Source organism: Myxocyprinus asiaticus, chromosome 10, assembly GCF_019703515.2.
Source record: "Myxocyprinus asiaticus isolate MX2 ecotype Aquarium Trade chromosome 10, UBuf_Myxa_2, whole genome shotgun sequence".
Taxonomy (NCBI): Eukaryota; Metazoa; Chordata; class Actinopteri; order Cypriniformes; family Catostomidae; genus Myxocyprinus; species Myxocyprinus asiaticus.
The window spans coordinates 38,413,404-38,436,321 of record NC_059353.1 but is presented as its reverse complement, the minus strand read 5'-3'; the positions used below and the strand labels follow the sequence as shown (position 1 = coordinate 38,436,321).

At 36.9% G+C, this 22,918-nt stretch overlaps 1 protein-coding gene across 1 annotated transcript in view; it reads right to left on the bottom strand.

The window, feature by feature from the left end:
* Window positions 1–22,918, bottom strand: part of LOC127446879 (CLIP-associating protein 1-like) — a 109,824-nt gene that overhangs the window by 41,445 nt on the left and 45,461 nt on the right. The window contains exons 3-8 of the mRNA XM_051708183.1: window positions 20,169–20,247; window positions 19,934–20,037; window positions 19,425–19,516; window positions 19,102–19,177; window positions 18,534–18,631; window positions 10,138–10,208 (exon numbers count right to left, since the gene is read on the bottom strand). Of these exons, the coding sequence (XP_051564143.1) occupies window positions 10,138–10,208; window positions 18,534–18,631; window positions 19,102–19,177; window positions 19,425–19,516; window positions 19,934–20,037; window positions 20,169–20,247 (520 nt within the window). The remainder of the gene's footprint in view (window positions 1–10,137; window positions 10,209–18,533; window positions 18,632–19,101; window positions 19,178–19,424; window positions 19,517–19,933; window positions 20,038–20,168; window positions 20,248–22,918) is intronic.

The following is a 22,918-nucleotide window of genomic DNA, read 5'->3' as shown; positions in this document are numbered from 1 at the left end:
TATACATTTTACTCTTATTTCTGGTTCTTAAGTGGTTTTTTAATTGTATCTTGTATTTATTTTCTTTATAATTTTTTATGTAAAGCACTTTGAATTACCATTGAAATGTATATATAAATAAACATGCACCTTTGAATCGTAATCGAATCATGAGGCCAGTGAAGATTCATACCTCTGTTCCCTTCCATTAGATCATTTAAAATTGTAGCAAGAGGAATGTATAACAAACTAATTTAAGATGCCAGCGTAGTTCCCACTCAGACTCCCCAACAACGGCAAACTGAAGAAACTTCTTTATCTATCTATGACATAACCATATGCGGCCACAATTCATATTACCTGGTGACATATGTCATAATGAATAATGTGGCAATGTTACTGTGTCTCCACATGGTGGCCTGATGAGAGACCAGAACATTTTCAACTGGGGCTCAGAATCCGCTTTTGTATGCCATCCCTTATAATCCCCTGCTTTACATGTTCAAAGATATTTTAATCTCATGCCATGATTTCCTTACTTCTTTTTTTCTCTCCATTCACTGTTTTTTTTTTTTTTTTTTTACATCTAGCTTTTATTTATTTATTTTTCCAAATGGTCAAACTGTTACAACCTCACTCTGAGTTTTTGCATTTAAATAATACTATAGTAAAATGGAATATGAAGCTGTATAATGACAGTATAAAACACAAGCAAAATTAAACAATGTTCAAGCCTAAACGGCTCATACAAAGGTGGACTATCACTGTATTTCAAGGTGCAAATAGTATATCAAGCCCTCATCCCACTGAACACTGAACTCCTAGATAAATGCATTTCATACAGTGTTTTCCCTCATCCAAATCCCTGCAGGATTTTTGAGAATGAATAGAATATCCTGAATCTATTTTAAATATCCTTAAAATATTCTAAAAGTGAGCAATTCTGCAGCAACATGCAGCATTTTCACTTTCAGTGTGGAAAGACAAAAGGCTCAAGTAGACTCAAGAATAATTCAAAAATAAAACTTGACAGTAGAAACGTATCACCTGGTTAGAAAACTTGAGTAAATTCAAAGTCTTTCTGCCAAAGTGCCAGAACAAAACAATACTTGATTTCCGGTGCACCAATAAATTAAGACAATATGTTAGAATATGTCGGATGAAGCTGTAATATTGCTGTTAAACACTTTGACCCTTTGAGGGTATTCAATAACAGGATTTTAAAAATGTTGGCGTACACCCATGCCAAATTTCGGGCCACCAAAGCAAATTTAATGGTATTCATCTCATGGTCAGTGCTTTATATGAGCTAAATTTGCTTCTCATTTGAAATGAACATTTAAGCGGCCTGACTGAAGCCTGGTTTTGATCTGCTCTGCTCTATCATATTGTATCTCTGGAGTGCGCACGCATCATCCGAGCTTCCCTTGATATGTGTGCTTGAGAGATTGGATAGCGCAGAGCGGATCATTAGCACAAGTCAACCGAGCTTCCATCGATATTGCTGCATGGACCACAAAACTTACGCGACCCAACTGAATTCTACTGAGAATTTTTCTAGTTTACAGCACTGTGGAGGAAGTAAACATCTCAAACAGCTAGACCACCCTGAGGTTCTGAACAGCAGCGACTAGGAAAAGAGACAACACTGTGACATGCGGCAAAATAAAGGTTTTTCAAATGACACATCATCACCCTTACTAAAATGTATCACGATTTTTCAGTAGTCAAAGTAACTGGTATTTTGACAAAAATGTTAGTTTCATATTAAAATATCTATTAGGTGGAATCTATTAGACTTCATTTTTCTAACAATAGTTAAAATTTCAAAATGTGTTTCAGCTAGAATTTTTTCCTAACAAATACTATTACTTTTTTGTTTTTTAAGAAAAACTAGAAACAATGACCCAACCACAGTAATGAGGAACCATCCATGGTTCTTACCTATGCTCATGGCATTGCACTGTAATTATGAGGGCAATTATAAAGGGCTTTAAAGTTTGGACCTCCCTCCTATTAAACATCAACATCTACATAATTCAAGCATTTTTTGAGGACTATGGTTACATAACTGCTATAAGAGGGCGTCAGGTGTGTCAAACTAATGCATCCACATGAAAAAGGATATAAGAAGCTCTTTCAGGCACAGCTGGATCTCAGCACTCAGCTGAGACATGATGATAAGAGAAAGAGAACCACAGTGGGCGGGAGAACGTAGAGTCAGTCCGTTCTAATTAAACACACTGGAATGAGAGGTATGCTGACTGCTGAAAAATACAGCCTCTCGTTGGTGGGCATTAGGGACAACAGCGGATCAGACAAGTGGAATACACAGGGTTCCCTATTACCAAGGCATTTTCATAACTTTTCCATGACCTTTCCAATACTTTGTGATTACTGCATACATAAAAAACACACACACACACACACACACACAAAAAACAAATAGAATATGATTGTAAAGTGTTTATTCAGACTGTCATTCTTTCTAACCAATTCAGTTCAAAAGATCTGACTCAAAAGAACGATTTGCTTACAATATGACAAACAACATTCACTTCACAAGCTCTACACAAAAGCATTATCTAGCCAATAAGGTGTTTTAAAGCAGAGCATAACTAGAATAATGTATATTAATACAAATGTCCATGACTTTTAAGATTTTATGAATTTTCATTACTTTTCCAGGTCTTTTCCATGGCCGTGGAAACCCTGAAATACAGCTGACGATGAGTTTGTTTGTAAAACGACCAAAGAACACTTCGATATGTCCACAATGGGTATCTTTCATAAGTCAGCATGTGGGCAGATCACTATTGACAGCATTCAGTTTCTTCAGTCATAAGCAAAAAAACTGCACAAAAGCCTCATTTACAATCATCTGATATCGATATATCAGTTGTAGCTGGAGCTCAAGCAGCTACTTGATCTCTCAATTTGCTTCATGGTAACAGTTAGCTTTGATTTGAGATCCAACAGAAGCAGGCCTCTGCTGGTTTGCATAGACAGAATGGCTGTTGTAACAATATGCTCTGTAAACTCCCTTAATTGACCTGGAAAATGAAATGGCGCACTATTATAACACTGCTGTGAAAATCAATCTAACAGCATGCTATTAGGTAACCAGTTGAATAGGAAATTGGCCTTGGAGTAGAAATGGCTAATCTGAATCAGGCTTTTGGTAGTGCAACTTCAAAACAAAAAAATACTAGTGTTTTATATTGCCTGGAGATTTTGGGAAGCATCTGAAGTAGGGCTGCAACTAACGATTATTTTTATAATCGATTAATCTTTGATTATTTCTATGATTAATTGGATAAAAATGACATTTTATTTCCTGTATTTTATTAAAATATGATTTTTCAAAAAACTGATATAATAAAGGCCGTAAGGATTTGGTTTGATTTACATTACTGAATTCACGCTTCTATACTCTCACAAAACTTTAAACACAGCCTGAATCATGAAAAGTTTGTCGATGATTTCCGTTATCGATATTTATAAATCAATTAGTTGTTGCAGCCCTAATTTGAAGATCTGGAAACCTATCAAAAGAATGGATATGAATGAACCAGTCATACTTTAAGGCTTTGGTTGTAACAAAACTGCCTTTACAAACACCCCTGTTGAAGGATAAAGCAAGTCATACATGTTTAGAACAATGATTGCAGAATTGTAATTTTCCCTTTAAGTGAAGGTGTGTCAGCATTCCTTCAGCTAATGCCAAACTGGCCCAGTGCAATGTGACTTTTACTGTATATGATCCACAGTATGTAGCCATTCATTGGCATCATCTACCATAATGGCACCATACTGCATGTAATTATGGCCGTGAATCTGTACAATTTACATGTGATGTTTCTAAATTCCGGAACCGAGGCAGAGCCTAGGACGTGTACAGTATATCAATAATGGATGTGTCACGTCATTGTTATGTTTTTCCCCAAGGACTCTTATTTTGAAGTTCTGAAGAGACTCTTAGCTTGAAGTTTTGTATCTTCCTCTTATGTCTGTCTTCCTGTCCATTGCCCTAACTGTATCCCAGGTGTTCTTCATCTTCTTGTATCTCAGGTGTTCCTCGTCTTCTTGTTAGCCCATGTGCACATATACCCTCTTGTTCTTTCTTCCTGTGTCGGTTCTTGTTTGTATGTAGTGTGTGATTAGCCAGAATACTACTGTAGAATTTGTGTTACTTCTTTTTTGTATGTTTACCTTCATCGTTTTTTCCTCTTCTTTTGTTTAAAATTAAAGTTCTGCGTTTGGATCCTCACTCTCTCGTCTCTTCCCTTCACAAACCATGACAGAATGGGATGGATTCATATTTATTTAGTAGGGTGTGATGAGATGGTGATAATATTTACTCTAGTTACTCGCACCCACTGATTCAAAATTGAGCAGTGTCTTCTCAAGGGGACAAACCCCTGGAAATGACCTTAATCTCCCTGACACTAAAGTTTCATGTAGAGTCTGAGAGATGTGTCATTTCAGCTTGGATTTAATCTTTTCCGCATGGCCTGCCAACTTCAGACGATTTCTGCAAAACACAGACAAGTGTTTCTACAGCTCTGAAATCAGATTTTTCACTTGCCACTGCAGACAGACTATGTTTTATTCATTAAACAATGTAATTTGTTTACTGGACTGATATGGAACATAAACAGACCCATAAAAGGGTGAATGTCACGAAAACATGTCCGTAGGGCTTTCATGATGATGAAATTTGGCTGATGAATAACTGTCATACAAATAACTGTAATTATGAAGATTAGTTATCATATAAATGGTCATACGTCTTAAGGTGCATTGTGTACTTAATACATATACACCTTAAGAAGTTATTTATTCATATTTAACTTGGAATCATAATAAAATATGGATATATGATTTCCTTTAAGGCTTTAAAAACTTGGAAAATATTGCACAGGGGTAGAATTACTTGAAAAATAATATTTAAAATATTTCCATATATTTAAAATATGTCTAGCTTTTAGTCAACTTTACATTTACACTTTTATTTTTGCTACCTAGCTAACCTGAATATTATATTATATTATGCAATAGTAATTTATTTCCAATATTCACTTACAATTCCCTCATTTGCACAGTAAAATGTGATTGAAATTGGAATTGCACAGTAATCGTCATCAGGCGATTATGTATTGCAACAGGCTTACATGTCTACTGTAGGTAACATTTAATAGAAAAAACAAACAAAAAATAACCATATTTTGCATAAAAGAAAATGAAGCCTACTGATAGGACCATTAAGACTTTTTGCACTGACAATATTTTCTTGATAATTAAGCAACCCCCCCCACCCCACCAACATTCAGTCAGGATGTTTTTTTTTTTTTGTCACTCATTACGATGGTCATTTTTATTACATTCACATTGCTAAATTTCTGCTGCACTATAATAAAAATGCCTGTAAAACAATGATTAAAAAAAATAAATAAAAAAAAAAAAAAGGCTGATTATTTCTTTTTTCTTTTTTTTTTACATTATGGTAATAAGAATGGGGGGTGGTCCTTAATTTTCATGAAAATATTGTCACATAGCAAAAAAAAATTTAATAAATAAAATCTTAATGGTCCTAAAACAGGCAAAATTTTATTTATGGAAATTGTTTATTTCTTTATTTTGACTTTGGGGTGCAATATGACCTGACATATTATTATTTTTTTTTTTGATTTACCTGACAAAAATCGCTCTCCAAATTCATTGCTACAATACCGGCCACTGTGTCAAGTGACAACTTCCTTAATCTGCTGATTGGACAGAGAAGAAGACACAGCATAACATGTCCTAGTGTGTCAGTATAAAAAGCTCTGAATCCAAGCGACATATTTACATAACAGTGCTGTAGGACATGAACTCTAACTTGTACACACACACACACACACACACACACACACACAGCCCTAATCTATTAATCTCACACTCAATCCAATATCAAGTGAAAGACATGATTTAGATTTGCACGTCCTTTGGGTGAATGAAGTATTTAAATAAATATCCTGCATATTAAGATCTCAATCCCTGTGTTTAATTTCTCCTCCAACTCTCTGATCACTTCCTGCAGTGTCCTAATACAAACATGGTGCTCTAGGCTCATAACCTGTTCTCACAGGTACCAGCAGCACTATGTTGACAAGTGATACTGGAGGTGAAGCACCACACTAGGACATTTTCTGAAGGAGAACGACTGAAGATTTTGTTCGATTAGGAAAATGAGTCCACGTTGTATCACTATGGATTCCGAGATGAGGGAAGAAAACATGCTGTCAGTTGCTATTAAAGAAAGCAATGGGGGTGCCATTTGGGCATTCTGTTTCAAAACAATCTGACCATTGCCAAGCACTGTTTTTAAAGATGAAGGGTGTTATTTCCGTGCATCTAGCAGCACAAAACAGAATGGAAAAAATAAAGATTTTTAAACAAGTTTCAAACACTCTCCATATCTGTAATAGCTCAGGGCGAGAGACAATGGGAATGGCCGTAGATGATTCCCCACCCAAAGGTCTCGAAATGATTGATTTATTTGTCAAGTGCACGATTAGTCAAAGTGATCCAAATTGCTAATACAGTTACAATTTATGAATGCAATGCAAATCAAAAACAAACAAGAGACAAATAGTTTGTCTTACTTGTCATAAGCCTAATTTATGCATATTTAAACCATTAGAATTTGAAAGATGACAAACTTTATTCTTTAAAAGTTATGGCTAAACATCTTTCATGGATGCACTGGCTTTATATGGCAAACATGCTTTAAAATCTAGCCAAAGAGAACAGGAAAAAGAAGAAGAAAAAAAAAAAGATATAAAAATGTCATGAGTTCATATGGTATCAAAAAACAAAAAAAAGCAAAACACAAATACACAGATAAACATGCCATCCCCTAGTGAAGAACAGCAACTGGAGGTTTAAGGCCACTAGAGCCCAGCACTTCTTTCATTTGTCTCTGACATTAAAGCTGCCATTGCATTCCTTTCCTTACCTTCTCCGGTTGTCATACAGCAAGCGTCTCTTCAATTCACATGGAAAGACTGCAAACACAACAAAGCTCTGGCTTTTTTTACAGTGTCTCTCGCTCTCTCTGGTCTCCGCCCCTCCCTCCCTCCCTCCCTCCTCGTTCCCTTCCTGCTGCTTCGGTCTTGTGACTGGAACCAAGAAAAAGCCACCCAACTCTTTCAAATAAAGGATTTAGAAGGCATATCCCCCATACAGACACAATCTGTACATAGACTGGATCTGTGACTGCTTGTTTGTCAATCATTTGTCACCTTATCAAAAATCTTTACATTTTTACTAATTCTTAATTTACTTTTGAAACATCTTCCCTACATCAACAGAAATCTCAGCACATTCTGGACTACCTGGCCTTCACACAACAGATTTACACAAAATATTAGCAGTGCAAATGACAGAAATATCCTGTTATATAATGCTATTTATATTTCTGTAGCGACAGCACTTAAGAAGAAAATGTTTAAAAGGAAAGACGGTGAATCAAGCTAGAACTACATGTCAGTGAAGTTATATCTATCCTATTTATAATTTGTCATTTTAATTAATTTATTAATTTTAGACATTTATTAAATTCAAAATTAAATACATTATAACCCAATAATAAATATATATATATATATAAAACATTTATTTATATTTATTATCATTTATTTCAGCCTTTATGGCCTCTTTGTTATTGCACCACAGTCAAAGTTGTACAAGGTAGTCAAAGGAGAAAGATCCACCAAAATACCAACAACAAAACTAGTCTCCTGGTAACCAGACAGGAACCAAGACAACTTACACAGGTCTGATGAAGGTTTCTCATCACAGTGGCATGTAGTGTAGCAAGTTCAGTTCGTCTAGAGGAAGTGTTATATGTCTGCAAAAAGCTGCATCATCTGTAAAGCTCCTACAGCTCCAATACAATGCCAACAAGGTTCATAACAAATGACTTTATTTACAATGATGTGAACCAAGGATTGCCTCCAAGCATTTCAATTTCAAATGCAGCATGACATAATGCTATAAAATAAATCAGAATTCATGAAGAGATGACAAAGTGAGTCCCTTTGAAAAGTCATATCAGTAACCATAAAAAACCTGTTTCATTCCACATGGAGAGGGTCACCTCATGGGGGCCGCCATTTTAGGATCACATGACCAGCTGAATACTGCTAGCTTAAATCTCAGTAACCGCTCTGTTTCTGGATGCTTTCACTCGTGGATAAAATTTTTCATGGCTGACTGTTAATAGTGAATTTATACAATGGCATCTGTAACTTATGCATTTGAATGATGCTGCATCCATGCCACTAGGTGTCAGTGTATGTCCAAGACGACATGCAAATAAAATTACTGAGTGCTCCTTTAACTACTAACATTACTACTTTTAGTGGTGGTGGTTTTAACAGGAGATGCAATTCTCACAATAATTAAGAGACGCAACTTCTTGGAGATTGCTTTTGCGTGATGATAACTAGCTGTGGTTAACAATGAATAACAGTCAGCACAGTAAAACCCTGTGCAAGAAGTTTCGTCTCTTTAATGCATTAGGGTTAATCCCTTTATGTGCTGCTGTTACAGCAGTTAAAGCGCCGAATCAACAATACATTTCATTACAATCACTGTCGGACATGAAATCCTCTGCTATGAGTAATGTTATCGTATTTGTCAGAAAAGTCTTTAGCTGATTCTGTCTGACACTGATTAAATAAATAGCTGCAGTAAAAAAGGTTTAAACTCCTTGGTGTCCTAAACTAGATGCGTATCCGCAAAATTACCTTGCAGTTCTGCGCTTTTGAATGCGCAGTGAGGATCGTCTTGAATCACTCTGATTACGCTGAAGCGTGTCATTCTGCGTTCAGGATGCGCAAAAGCAGTTTTGTGTCAGTCTGTATTTAAGCTTTTATTATTTCTTACTTTTCTTAATTAGATAGTTTTGTACAATATGATGTTATAATTATTTAGCCTATTTATTTGTTGAATATCCATTTGTTACCATTTTAAAGGTAATTTATGAAAATTGGTAGCTTTGCACATCCCTCCTGCTAAACATAGTAGAATGTGAAAAGAAATATTGTAGAATGTGACAGCATGGGGCATTTAACCATATAGGCTGTGTGCCTTTGATGACTTAAAATGCAGACAATGTAGGCGGCACACCAGGTTTTGGAACAGATTGATACTGTACAGCCATGAACCAAATTTTCACACAAACATGTGTTACATTTTTCTGTAACTGTCTTTTTCGAGATACTAGTTGCTATATTGATGAAGCATTCCAGCACACAACAAGAGACTCTTTCTCTCAGATGTAATTCGAAAGCTGACACTAATCCCATTGATAGTTCAAACGGATTTACAAAGAAAATGATGGAAGAGTTTAAGAGATGACCAAAAAGAGACGATCCCCAAAAAACAGACATTTCAAATATAGTGAAAGACCTAAAAAAAGCCACAGATGCTGGATTTAAACCACCCACTGAAATGCAAAATGTGCCCAAAATGTGCACTGGGCCGCAAGGGAGAGCAGGAGGAGGAGGTGGAGGAGAGAAAGGGGTATTCAGACTTCCCTCCTTCTGTCTTTCAAAACAAATATGCTTTATAGCAGTGTCTGATGCTGACTGCAACTGTTGTGCCAAATCCTACCCCCAAAGAGGGGTAATGATTTGTAAAGCCTGCAGTTCAAAATATAATTTTCTAAATTAATATTTTTTTTCTTAAAACAAGAAACAACTATTTGCCAGTGGGGTAAGAAAAATAAACATAATTAAATGGAAAACAAGTTTATTTTTCTTACCCCACAGGCAATTTATTGATTTATTTTTTGCTTGTTTTAAGCATAATGTTGACTAAATTGTGTCAGGTTTCTCTGAAAACAAGACACAATATCCTATGCCATTTTGCTTGTCATGTAAATATTTCTTGTTTTAAGAATATTTAGATATTTTTACTGGAAAACAAGACAAAACATTTTGGCAGTGTTATTAAAAATGTCTTTCAGGCTTTCCTATTGTAGCTGATCAGATCAATACACTCAAAATTAAACAACATTTCAATGCTGTAACCATAACAGACATTGACATCATAGACAATTTCATAGAATCTTTGTTTGGACATTTGAATTGAACATATAGCTCCTACCTGAACCAGAGGAGGGGATCATGTTCCCGGATCTTTGGACTTCATCAAATCTGCTGAAAATTACGTTCAATCTATATTGAGATGAGAGAACAGAAAAAAAAGCATGTCAAACCTCAAAGAGCAGAATGAATTACATCTTTTATAATATTAGATAAACCTCGCTTTGCTAAAGTTAAACATTGCTCAGATACAGATGAAAAGTAATCAGATCTTCAGAACAGTAACTCTTGGAAATGCTTTCTAGCGTACCATGTTTCCACCATGACCCTTGTTGCATACAACACAATCCTCAGAAACAGGTGTTGTAAAAATAACAGGAAGCTTTCAGTGAACAGGGCAAATGTCTACGAAATGGAAATAACTTTCACCTGATTACCGGTACTCATATTTTACTGAACTACCCTTCTGACTACACTACTATTTCCTTGGAATTTTAGGTACCTGTCAGAGATATGGACATAATGACATCATGACTAAACTAAAAAAACTGCATGTCTATATGATTGAGGGTTATTGGCAGGTAAGTCATGTAAATGTAAACACAAAAGACAGTTCAGTCATGACCACTTCCGTCAAATGAATACTTGACTTAAATACTGGAATGAATACTTTATTCACTTGTAGAACATTGAAGCAATCTGTTGGTGTTGGCGGTATGGTTCTATTCTGGGCAAACTCTCCACTCATCCATGCAGCCACGCATAGACAGAGCAGGGAGTCCAGCGAATTTAAACATTCTGACAGTGCAACATAGTACAATCCTTCATTGCATAATAGATTAAATGGACACTTAATAGAACTTCAAATACTGAATCTCAAGTTGGTAAATCAAGAACAAGGGGCAATAACACATTGAAGATAGGGATACCAAGCTGGCAATCAAATGTAGTCTTAGAGCACAGAACAAGACAGATGTAGAGAAAACTAAGAAAAGCTGCCATACAGTGCATCCGGAAAGTATTCACAGCGCTTCACTTTTTCCACATTTTATTATGTTACAGCCTTATTCCAAAATGGATTAAATTCATTATTTTCCTCAATTCTACAAACAATACCCCATTATGACAACGTGAAAGAAGTTTGTTTGAAATCTTTGCAAATTTATAAAAAAAAAATAAAAAAAAAAAAACACACCACACATGTACATAAGTATTCACAGCCTTTGCTCAATACTTTGTTGAAGCACCTTTGGCACCAATTACAGCCTCAAGTCTTTTTGAGTATGATGCTACAAGCTTGGCACACCTATTTTTGGGCAGTTTCTCCCATTCTTCTTTGCAGGACCTCTCAAGCTCCATCAGGTTGGATGGGCAGCGTCGGTGCACAGCCATTTTCAGAGCTCTCTAGAGATGTTCAATCGGGTTCAAGTCTGGGCTCTGGCTGGGCCACTCAAGGACATTCACAGAGTTGTCCCATAGCCACTCCTTTGTTATCTTGGCTGTGTGCTTAGGGTCGTTGTCCTGTTGGATGATGAACCGTCGCCCCAGTCTGAGGTCCAGAGCGCTCTGGAGCAGGTTTTCATCAAGGGTGTCTCTGTACATTGCTGCATTCATCTTTCCCTCAATCCTGACTAGTCTCCCAGTTCCTGCCGCTGAAAAACATCCCCACAGCATGATGCTGCAACCACCATGCTTCACTGTAGGGATGGCATTGGCCAGGTGATGAGCGGTGCTTGGTTTCCTCCAGCCATTCAGGCCAAAGAGTTCAATCTTTGTTTCATCAGACCAGAGAATTTTGTTTCTCATGGTCTGAGAGTCCTTCAGGTGCCTTTTGGCAAACTCCAGGCGGGCGGTCATGTGCCTTTTACTGAGGAGTGGCTTCCGTCTGGCCACTCTACCATACAAGCCTGATTGGTGGAGTGCTGCAGAGATGGTTGTTCTTCTGGAAGGTTCTCCTCTCTCCACAGAGAAATGCTAGAGCTCTGTCAGAGTGAACATCAGGTTCTTGGTTCTTGACTAAGGCCCTTCTCCCCCAATCGTTCAGTTTGGCCAGGCGGCCAGCTCTAGGAAGAGTCCTGGTGGTTCCAAACTTCTTCCATTTACAGATGATGGAGGCCACTGTGCTCATTGGGACCTTCAATGCTGCAGACATTTTTCTGTACCCTCCCCAGATCTGTGCCTCGATACAATCCTGTCTCAGAGGTCTACAAACAATTCCTTGGACTTCATGGCTTGGTTTGTGCTCTGACATGCACTGTTAACTGTGGGACCTTATATAGACAGGTGTGTGCCTTTCCAAATCATGTCCAATCAACTGAATTTACCACAGGTGGACTCCAATCAAGTTGTAGAAACATCTCAAGGATGATCAGTGGAAACAGGATGCACCTGAGCTCAATTTTGAGTGTCATGGTAAAGGCTGTGAATACTTATGTACATGTGATTTTTTTCGTTATTTATTTTTAATAAATTTGCAAAGATTTCAAAAAACTTCTTTCACGTTGTCATTATGGGGTATTGTTTGTAGAATTTTGAGGAAAATAATGAATTTAATCCATTTTGGAATAAGGCTGTAACATAACAAAATGTGGAAAAAGTGAAGTGCTGTGAATACTTTCCAGGTGCACTGTACATGAGGTGGGGCTGGGGATGGAGGAGGGTGTTAAGTGCAGCTTGCATCCATGCAATGGAAAGGCAGCTAAGGCAATGAATTAATGGAGGACTTAAACAGAAACGCTCTGATAAGTGTCTGAATTGTATTGATAGATGTCATGATCAGCTGAGCATCAGCTTGACTAACATGACCTACCTGAACTGACGCTACACTTGATTTAAGTTGAACTTTTTTGGTGTTTGTTTTTCGAATGTTTGATTTACTATGCAAACATACAGTAATTTTCAGAACCCCAAACTCCTTCCATCCCAACACCAAGACTTTAGATTTGTTGAAAGTTGCAAAAAACAGTTTAGAAATTCTAGGGTTGGGATGTAACAGTTTATGCAGCACATTTTAACAAGGATTGTTTTGTGAACCTGTCACAATTTAATGCAGGTTGTTATTCAGGGATGGGGCAGCACCAACTATACTGGACAGCAAACCCACAGCCCATAAGTAAGTTTTGCTACTTATTTTAAATGCAAAGAGGTTAGGTCAAAGAGAGTGTTTTCAAAGTCTTGCAAATACACTGGCAAAAAACTGTCCTGTTTAATTCTAAATGATAGGGAGAAGGTGGAAAATGGTCATGATTCTTTTTTTTTCTTTTTTTTTTTTTTTTGGTACAAGAAACCTTAACTAACATTAGAATTGGACCTCAGGGAAAAATAATTACCAAAAATTATACCTAAACTGATTCAAGACCAGCATCCTCAAATTTCAGTAACCCATTTGGAGCATGCAGTGCTGTGAAAAAGTATTCCCTGATTTCTTCTCTTTTTGTGTATATCGCATACTAAATTGTTTCAAAAATACAAACAAAATCTAACATAAAACAAAGGCAATCTGAGTAAACACAAAATACAGTTTTTAAATGATAATTGTATTTATTGAAGCAAAAAAGTTATCCAATACCAACTAGACCTGTGTGAAAAAGTATTTGCCCAACTGCTAAATCCCCAAATCTATGAAACTGCATTCATAATGGGGTTCAGCAGGACTAGACACACCCAGGCCTGATTACTGCCAGACTTGTTCAATCAAATTAACACCTAAATAGAACTTTTTCAGCAGCTTGAAGTTGGCTAAAAGGTCTCCCAGTAGCACACTATGCCAAGGTCGAAAGAAATTCCAGAAATGATAAGGAAAAAGGTGATTGAAATACATCAGTCTGGGAAGGTTTACAAAGCTATTTCAAAGGATCTGGGACACCAAATAACCACAGTGAGAGCCATTATCTCCAAATGGAGAAAACTTGGCACAGTAGTGAACCTTCCCAGAAGTGGCCGACCTTCCAAAATTCCTACAAGAGCACAGCAACGACTCATCCGGGAAGCCAAAAACGTCAAGGGCAACATCCAAGGAACTGCAGGCCTCTCTCACATCAATAAAGGTCACTGTTCATGACACTGGCCAAAAATGCCATCCATGGAAGAGTGGTGTGGCGAAAACCACTGCTAACCCAGAAGAACATTAAGGCTTGCCTGAATTTTGCCAAAACACACCTTGATGATCCTCAAACCTTTTGGGAGAATGTTCTGTGGACTGATTAGTCGAAAGTGGAACTGTTTGGAAGACAGGGTTCCCATTACATCTGGCATAAATGAAACACAGAATTCCACAAAAATGACCTACGGTCAAGCACGGTGGTGGTAGTGTGATGGTGTGGGGATGCTTTGCTGCTTCAGGGCCAGGGTGACTTGCAATAATTGAGGGAAACATGAATCCTGCTCTCTACCAGAAAACCCTAAAGGAGAAATTCTGGTCATCAGTCCGTGAGTTGAAGCTCAAGTGCAACTGCATTATGCAGCAAGAAAATGAACCAAAGCAAAGGAGTAAGTCCACCTCCAAATGGCTAAAAAGAAGCAAAATGTCATGTGTATTTTGTTGATTCACGTTTTTCATGTCTTTTATTTTGAAAAGTTTATTTCCTGTTTCATGTCATGTGTCCCTAGTCAGGTGATGTCCTGTTTTCCCTCCACGTTCATGTGTCTTGTTTTCATTGGTTTATTGTCTTGTTATCAGTTCTGTTTGTTCATTGGTTATCTTTGTCATGTGTTCTCCCATGTCCATGTATTTAAGCCCTCAAGTTTTCCCATTGTGCTTTGTCAGGTATTGTGAATGTAACGTTGTCAGTTTATGTCTAGCCATGTTTATGTCAAGTTTCAAGTCAAGTTCATGTTTATGTTTCACATTTGTAATTATATTTTTTTTTTTTTTTTTTTTTTTTTTGGATATCACGTTTGTCAATAAAATTGCACTTGGGTTCTTCACGTCTTCGTCATTGCCAGCAGCCAATCGTTACACAAAATTAAAGTTTTGGAGTGGCCTAGTCAAAAGTCCTGACTTGAACCCTGTTGAGATGCTGTGGCAGGACTTTAAATGGGCAGCTCATGCTTGAAAACCCTCCAATGTGGCTGAAAAAAAGCAGTTCTGCAAAGAAGAGTGGGCCAAAATTCCACCACAGCTTTGTGAAGACTGATCACCAGTTATCGGAAGCGTTTGGTTGTAGTTGATGCTGCTAAAGGTGGCACAATCAGATATAAATTTTAAGGGGGAAGTTCATTTTTCACATGGGTGATATGATTTTTTTTTTTGCTTCAATAAAAAATATATATATTTGAAAACTGTATTTTGTGTTTACTCAGGTTGCCTCTGTTTTATGTTATATCTCGTTTGAAGATCTAAAACAATTTAGTATGAAAAATACACAAAAATAGAAGAAATCAGAATACTTTTTCACAGCACTGTATGTGAAAAAGTCCCATACAGCTCAGCTCCCCGAAAGTCCTCCCACTGCATATTCACAGAGCTGATGCTTTCTTCCTGCAAAACCCCCTGAGATTCCATCATCTTTTACACCCAGAGCTCTGAACATCAAAGCCGATTTCGCTGCATGTTCTGAGCTCCATGCGAGGAGATTCTGCCCTGCTGAATATAGACAGGCTGCCACATCTCTCACTTGCAGATGCAACTCGTTGCTTTTGTTGACATTATGGCAAAGTCAATACAGTTTCCAATTAGGACAAGCAAGTTAAGCCTTGTAATATTAATATTTAAGGGGAAAGGGCTCCAAACAAGCATTCAATATTAAATAAGGCCATTTCCCGTTGACAAGGACTGAAAATGCATACATTTAATCCTACAACCCCATCACTTCTCCATTAACAAATGTCCCGCAACATAATTTTGAATTGCAAATGAGATGGGATGCCAAATCCATGATTTCAGAAAAATGAAAGTGTCTGAAAAAAGCACTGAAAACAGCACTGAAAAATGTCAGGCTATCAGTAGAATACATTTTAGACTCAAGAACGGATATTGAAAACTTTTACAGTATGTTAAATGTTGGCTTCAGGAAGGAAAAAGACTGACCCAAGTGGATGCAATAATGGTGTAATTCTTTCATAGATCTCTCTAAGGGCCATTTTAATTGTGTGGTAATCCTTAATAGTAACAGGATTTGGTACAGACCCAAATAATTTGGGCTACGTTGCATCACCTTGAATGAATGAATGAATGAGGAAAACTATGAGTTTTTCTAAGTGAAGTAAAACCACAAACGTATGGGGTGCCATTTAACCCAATCCTGAGCAGTTTGGGGTAAGTTACTTAAAAATAGTAATCCACTACAAATGACTAATTATTTATCTACAATTGTAATTAGATTATTTTACTAATTACTTAATTGAAAAAGCAATCACATTACTAATTAGTTTACTTTAAAGTTACTTTCTAAAACACTTTTCGCTCAACAAATTCAAAATAGTACAAAAGTCGTACACTCAGCACCTCACATTAATCCTTCACAATGAATCGTTACGTGGCCATAATTCATGTATTCTACATAAATAATTTATTAGAAATAAGCATAACCCAATAATGTACTTAAAAGTTTAAAAGGTGTTAGGGAGGCCAGCAGGGGGTGCTCACCCTGCGGTCTGTGTGGGTCCTAATGCCCCAGTATAGTAATGGGGACACTATAGTGTAAAAAGGCACCGTCCTGTGGATGAGACGTTAAACCACGGTCCTGACTCTCTGTAGTCATTAAAAATCCCAGGGCACTTCTCGTCAAGAGTAGGGGTGTAACCCGTCCTGGCCAAATTCCCCCCATTGGCCCTTATCTATCATGGCCTCCTAATAATCCCCATCCCTGAATTGGCTGCATCACTCTCCTCTCCTCTCCACCAATAGCCGGTGTGTGGTGAGCGTACTGGCGCACTATGTCTGCCGTTGCATCATCCAGGTAGATGCTACACACTGGTGGTGGGTGAGGAGATTCCCCCTATACTATGTAAAGCATTTTGAGTGCCTAGAAAAGCGCTAAATAAATGTAAGGAATTATAAATTATTATTATTAAAAGTAATTAAATTAATTGAAAGTCAGTAACTGTGATCTGATAACAAGAATTTAAAATGTAATGCATTACACTACTTTTTTTGACTAAAAGTAATTTGATAACAATAATTAAGTACTTTGTAACTGAATTACACCTAACACTGATCCTGTAAGACCAAACTCTAAAGTGAGTGAAGCGCAGAGTGAAACCAATGTCATTCCACACAGTTTTTTTTTTTTGTGCCAGGCATGCTCCAATTGAGCTTACTCTTGAAGTCTTGAAACTATAAGCACTGAGAGGATCAGAGAAACAGATAATCATAGGGTCCCTGGAGACATTCCAATATTCCATTAAAGGGGAGGGACACCTAACAGATGTTACAACCAACTTCAGACCACATGTAAATGCTGGAAGGTTTTGCTCCCTTTTCTGCATGTTCCAACTTAGTCAATTATTCTGAGCATTGCGACATTACAGCCACAACACCAAGGGCATACTAAGGTTGCTGTGGGGTAGTATGACAGAAGCAAAATGTCTGAAACGGCCACTATGAAAGCCACAGTGTTGTAAAGGCAGGCTGTAAGGAGGTTTTTGCTGAATTACACATTCAATGTGATATGAGCATATAATTTTAGATGATAAGAGCAAATTGGTCTCAAGTTAGAGGGCAGAGCCTTGGGTCTGGAGGGAAATTAAGACCTAATGACCTATACGAAGAGCTAGTTTAATCTCTTAAGTGAATAAGAATAATTACAGTACTAATAGAGGCTGCTTCATACACCTTTCCACTCAGTCCGTTTAGAAACACTTTCTAAAGGGGCAAAAAAAGGTTAGTACAGATTCATCAAATGCCTGAAGTAAATGCAGATCAGTGGTTTTCAACTGGAGGGTCACAGTTCTGATAGGGTTGCAAAAATATAAAATAATGTAAAATTCATATAATAAATGCAACCATACATATAATCGTGCATTATTAGAATAGCAAAATATATATGCAAAATATGTCCCTTGGTAATATGGTTAATATTTATACAACATCTGGGCCAGTTGTATATGCATTTACAAAATGATCAATCTTCTAATTCAGCCTTTATAAGGTTAATCATTTTGCATATTGTTGAGCCTATTCAGTTAATGGCTCATGATTTCAAGGACATTTTCGTTTACCTTTGTACGATTAACAATTTGGTGTTATGTTGGGTCACCAATTGAAGTTCAATGTAAAATCTGGAACCTGAAGCAAAAGCAGTCAATAATCACTGCTTTAGATAGATGTCATGCTCAATAATGAACATGTGCCTCTATTCAGAACAAAACCAAAGTCCAGAATTGGACAGATATGTCAATCAGAATTTGAAAACACCCTGAAAGTGTCTTGAATGCTCAGTGTAAATGTAAACCTGATCTATATTGTGTGGGAACAAAAATGAGAGAGACAGTAGAACAGACAAAGGGAGATCTTACCTTGATTGCGGCAGTCCTTTTTTGCTAAGGTCAACCCTAACCTTCTCACCAACATGCCTGTATATTTCCACAAGGCAGTTCATGGCCGCATCCCGAACCTGAGCAGACGATCACACAACAATTTCAGAATTCCACTCATTTCAAAGTGGGTCTCGTTGAGCACTGTACTTTTTAACTCAACAACTGTAATTAAACTATTTTGAAACACTATTAAAAGCAAGAGTTTGCTGGTAAGTCCCCTTAATGAGGGTTTTTATGAGCCAAAATTTGTAAACCCTATAAAAGGCAAGAAATGCAAGAAAGTGTTGTTCAGTTGGAACTCTTGTGACCTTCCTTTGATTAAACTTTCTTAAATGGAGTGCAATCTCTTAACAATATTCATCTATATTTATTTAATAAACAGAAAAGCACATTATTTTTTAGTTCTGGTGACTCCACATGAGAAACCACCAGCAGAGGTCACTATAGTTTTTACTACATTTATCTTGGCTATTGTACTGTAAAAAAGCCATGTCATCCAGAGCAGGATTTTAAATGATCTAAGATTACAACAAATGTTTGTGAGTACCTGACTCGTGGGGTCTCCGAGTAGATTACATATATGTGGTACAATTTTGCTCAGGGTTAAGCCTTGGGCACCATATCTGAAAAACAGAACAGATCCAACATGGGGAGAGGGGCAGCATTAGTGCACCATAGGGGGTTGCAGTATCTTTGCCAAGTCTAGCTTTACTGGCTTATCCTAAAAATATGTGTTCCTCCATTTTAATGTCTGCAGAAAAATGCAATTACAGGTGGAAATTTTGAACATAAGTTTCTTAGTTACATGTAAATTGTGGTTTTATTGTATGAAAATGACAATATCTAAATTGAGAAGTCAAAGGGACTTACGTGTTTAGAGTTGCGATGAGACAGAGACAGACTCCCTCTCTGGTCCTGTTGTTTTTGTGTTTGAAACCCCCCAGCATTCTGTCCCATATGTACTGCAATGACAATCCAAATGTAATACTTTTATCAGTACAATTAAATCACATCTAATCTTATTAAGAGATCCCACACCAGTCTTTTCATGGAACAAAAGGCTTTGTTCATTAACTAAATGAAATCCCTGTTTAAAACACTCCAAAGGCCTCTCGTAAGGCAAGTTCTGTTCTAAGCAAAGGATGTTGTTAAAACCTCACATTATAAATATTTTTCAGGCTACCAAGATCCTGTACTGTGAATTGTTTGTAAAGGACAAAATGATAATGTTAATAAAAACCATTAACACTGGCTTCTCTATGCACGACACACAAATAAGAATTTGCAACTATAATACGCTAAATTTAGCTAAAGTTACCAAGGAACATCCTGTCATTGATCTATAGAACAAATAAAGACAAATAGCACAACAAAGATACCTGAGGCGAAGCTGCCTGCTCCATGATCTTCAGCAGCAGGGTTTGATCTTGGTCTCTGACTTGATCTTTGGCATCACCTAACCGATCTATCAAGCTGGGCAAAACTGAAGACATAGAAATCAATGAGCAGATAATCATCAGAGTATAATGGACATTCTGTGAATGAGAACACCGTTTAGGAAACAACATCTGACGGAAAATAATTAACATTACATTTTAGCAAAAGTAATCCTACCTGTACCAACTTGGGGCCGAAATCGGTCCTGTAATCTTGTTACTAAGGCAGATAGAATGTCAATTCCCAACAAAGCCAACTGAAAATGAGAAAGAAAACCCATTATATACTGCAATACACCAAAATGTTTAATCAAAGATTAACTTCACAATGTCATTGTCAATTTATAGTCCCAATTTGAAATAAAAAATCCAAGTATTTAGCATGCACAGTATGTTTCACATTATGTAACTTTGCACACAGTGCACAATATACATACAGTATAATATATTGCAAAAATAGTAAGAGTAGTATGCTATATAGATACGGCAGAAATAGTATGAGTAGTGTGATAGTTTCCTATTCCAAACTTAGTTACAGGTATAAATATACTATGTTCAGAATAGCATACTACCATACAACTCCTACCATTTCTGCCCTATCAATAGTGCACAGTATTCTACAAAAATAGTAAGAGTAGTGTGCTGTATGTATACTGCAGAAATAGTAAGTGTAGTATGGTAGTATGCTATTTCAAACTTAGTCTGTATGAGCTGTGCAAAGGATTATGGGTAAATCCAAAACCTCATTTATTTTCTAATTTCCCAGCATTTAATGACATTGCAGCCACATTTTGCCTCTCAGATTTAATCAGAACAAGTTCTTATATTCCCTTGCAGTGGTCAAAAAATCACTTAGAAATTTCTCATTTTTAATTCTAACCATCACTGAGAAGATGGCCACAAAACAACAGTACTGCACCAGCTCCAACCCACCCGGTTATCTATCCTTGTTATATGATTGAGTCCTGCTCAATGAACATTTCGTGAGAGGAAGTCTGATAACACCATATTGACACAATGACATCAACAAATGGTGCAATTATGGGAACCATAAATTAACTCAAAAGTAAAGTTGTAAATATGAGCAATTACAATGGCACCAAACATCGTGTTTGGTGATGCAAAAATGACACAATACATCATCAATACATAACTACATCACTGTTTCAGCTTGATACTGCCTATTCTGAACACACATTCACTGAGCACTATATTTATTACTATATAACAATATGGTACTAATAGGAGTGGGTAAAAATATTTATTTTTCGATGCATCGCAATCTTCCTGTGAACGATCTTGATATAGATTCTTAAATACTAAGATCGATTCAAGTAAAGCACATGCACCTATATTTTATGCTATCGGGCTGCCGAAGTTGGCGTCCGGCCTTTGATATGCTTTAAATGCATTTGTGAGGTGCAGCTAAAACCTGGTTTTCACGTAAGTGTGGCGAGAGATATCACAGAAGCTTGTACAAGTGATGCGCTCTGCTCTATTCTAGTGTAATTCTGGAGCGGGCGCTTCAACCAGGCTTCCCTCGCTATTTGCATTCCAGAGATGGGATAGTGCAGAGCTGATCACTTGATATAGTGGCGGCTTCCCTTGATGATCACAAGGCTTACCTTGATATCGTGGCTCAGACTTCTAAACTAAAGACCCATTTGAATTCTGAAAATGTTTAGTTTAAAGTGCTATCGAGGAAGTCAAACCTCTCAAACAGCTGGACAGCCCCGACATTCTATTCAGCACTGACGAGGAAAAACAACAATACTCTGCATGCGCCAAAATAGTGTTTTTCTTCTTTATTACACATAACCCTTGCTTACGTTTATCACGATTTTACAGTAGTGACAGTAACTACGGTATTTTGACAGAAATGTTATAGTTTTAAATAATTTATTATACATTTTTACTACAACTGAGACTATTTACACTGGCCTAACCACAGTAATGATTACTTAACTAAGTCATTAGGAGCCTGATGAAAGAAAAGTGATATGTTATGAAGAGGGAAACAAAATTTTTTACTAGCTATGTCCCAACTCAGTAAAGTGCTCTACTGTACAGACAGAATTTAATACTAGTCCTATAGAAATAAGGTGTTAATTAAATTAGTCTGAATTCACACATTCAGTGTCGAATTCAAAAGGTTCCAGATGTTTAGATTATGCAAATAGTACAAATTATGCATGTGAACAATAAATATGTAACAATACATATATATATATATATATATATATATATATATATATATATATATATACACACATACACATTATACATATATGCAATATAATATCTGCAATTTATCATATATTAAGACATCATTTTTTTGATGGAATACATGGAATTTGTGCATTTTATAAAGCTAAAATGTGACCAAAATGATGAAAAACTAATAATAAAATAAAAACAAATTGGTAAAATTAATAATTTCATAATGTACCAAGTTAGAAGGTCCACTGTATAAATTTACAGCATTAGCTGAGAGAGAATTTCTTTAATATGTCAGCAAAATGGACATTGTAACTAAAATATACCCATATGAATCGATATCGTATTGAATCGAAATCGGAATCGAAGGCTTGTGAATCAGAATCGAATTGGGAAATCTGCATCAATACCCAGCCCTAGGTCCTAAAAAAGTGCCCGATGTGGTCTTCTGCTGTTGTAGCCCATCCGCCTCAAGGTTCGACGTGTTGTACATTCTAAGATGCTATTCTGCACATAACAATTGTACAGAGTGATTATCTGAGTTACCGTAGCCTTTCTGTCCACTAGAACCAGTCTGGCCATTCTCTGTTGACCTCTTTCATCAACAAGGTGTTTCCGGGGACCTGGGTAGCTCAGCGAGTAAAGATGCTGACTACCACCCCTGGAGTAGCGAGTTCGAATCCAGGGCGTGCTGAGTGACTCCAGCCAGGT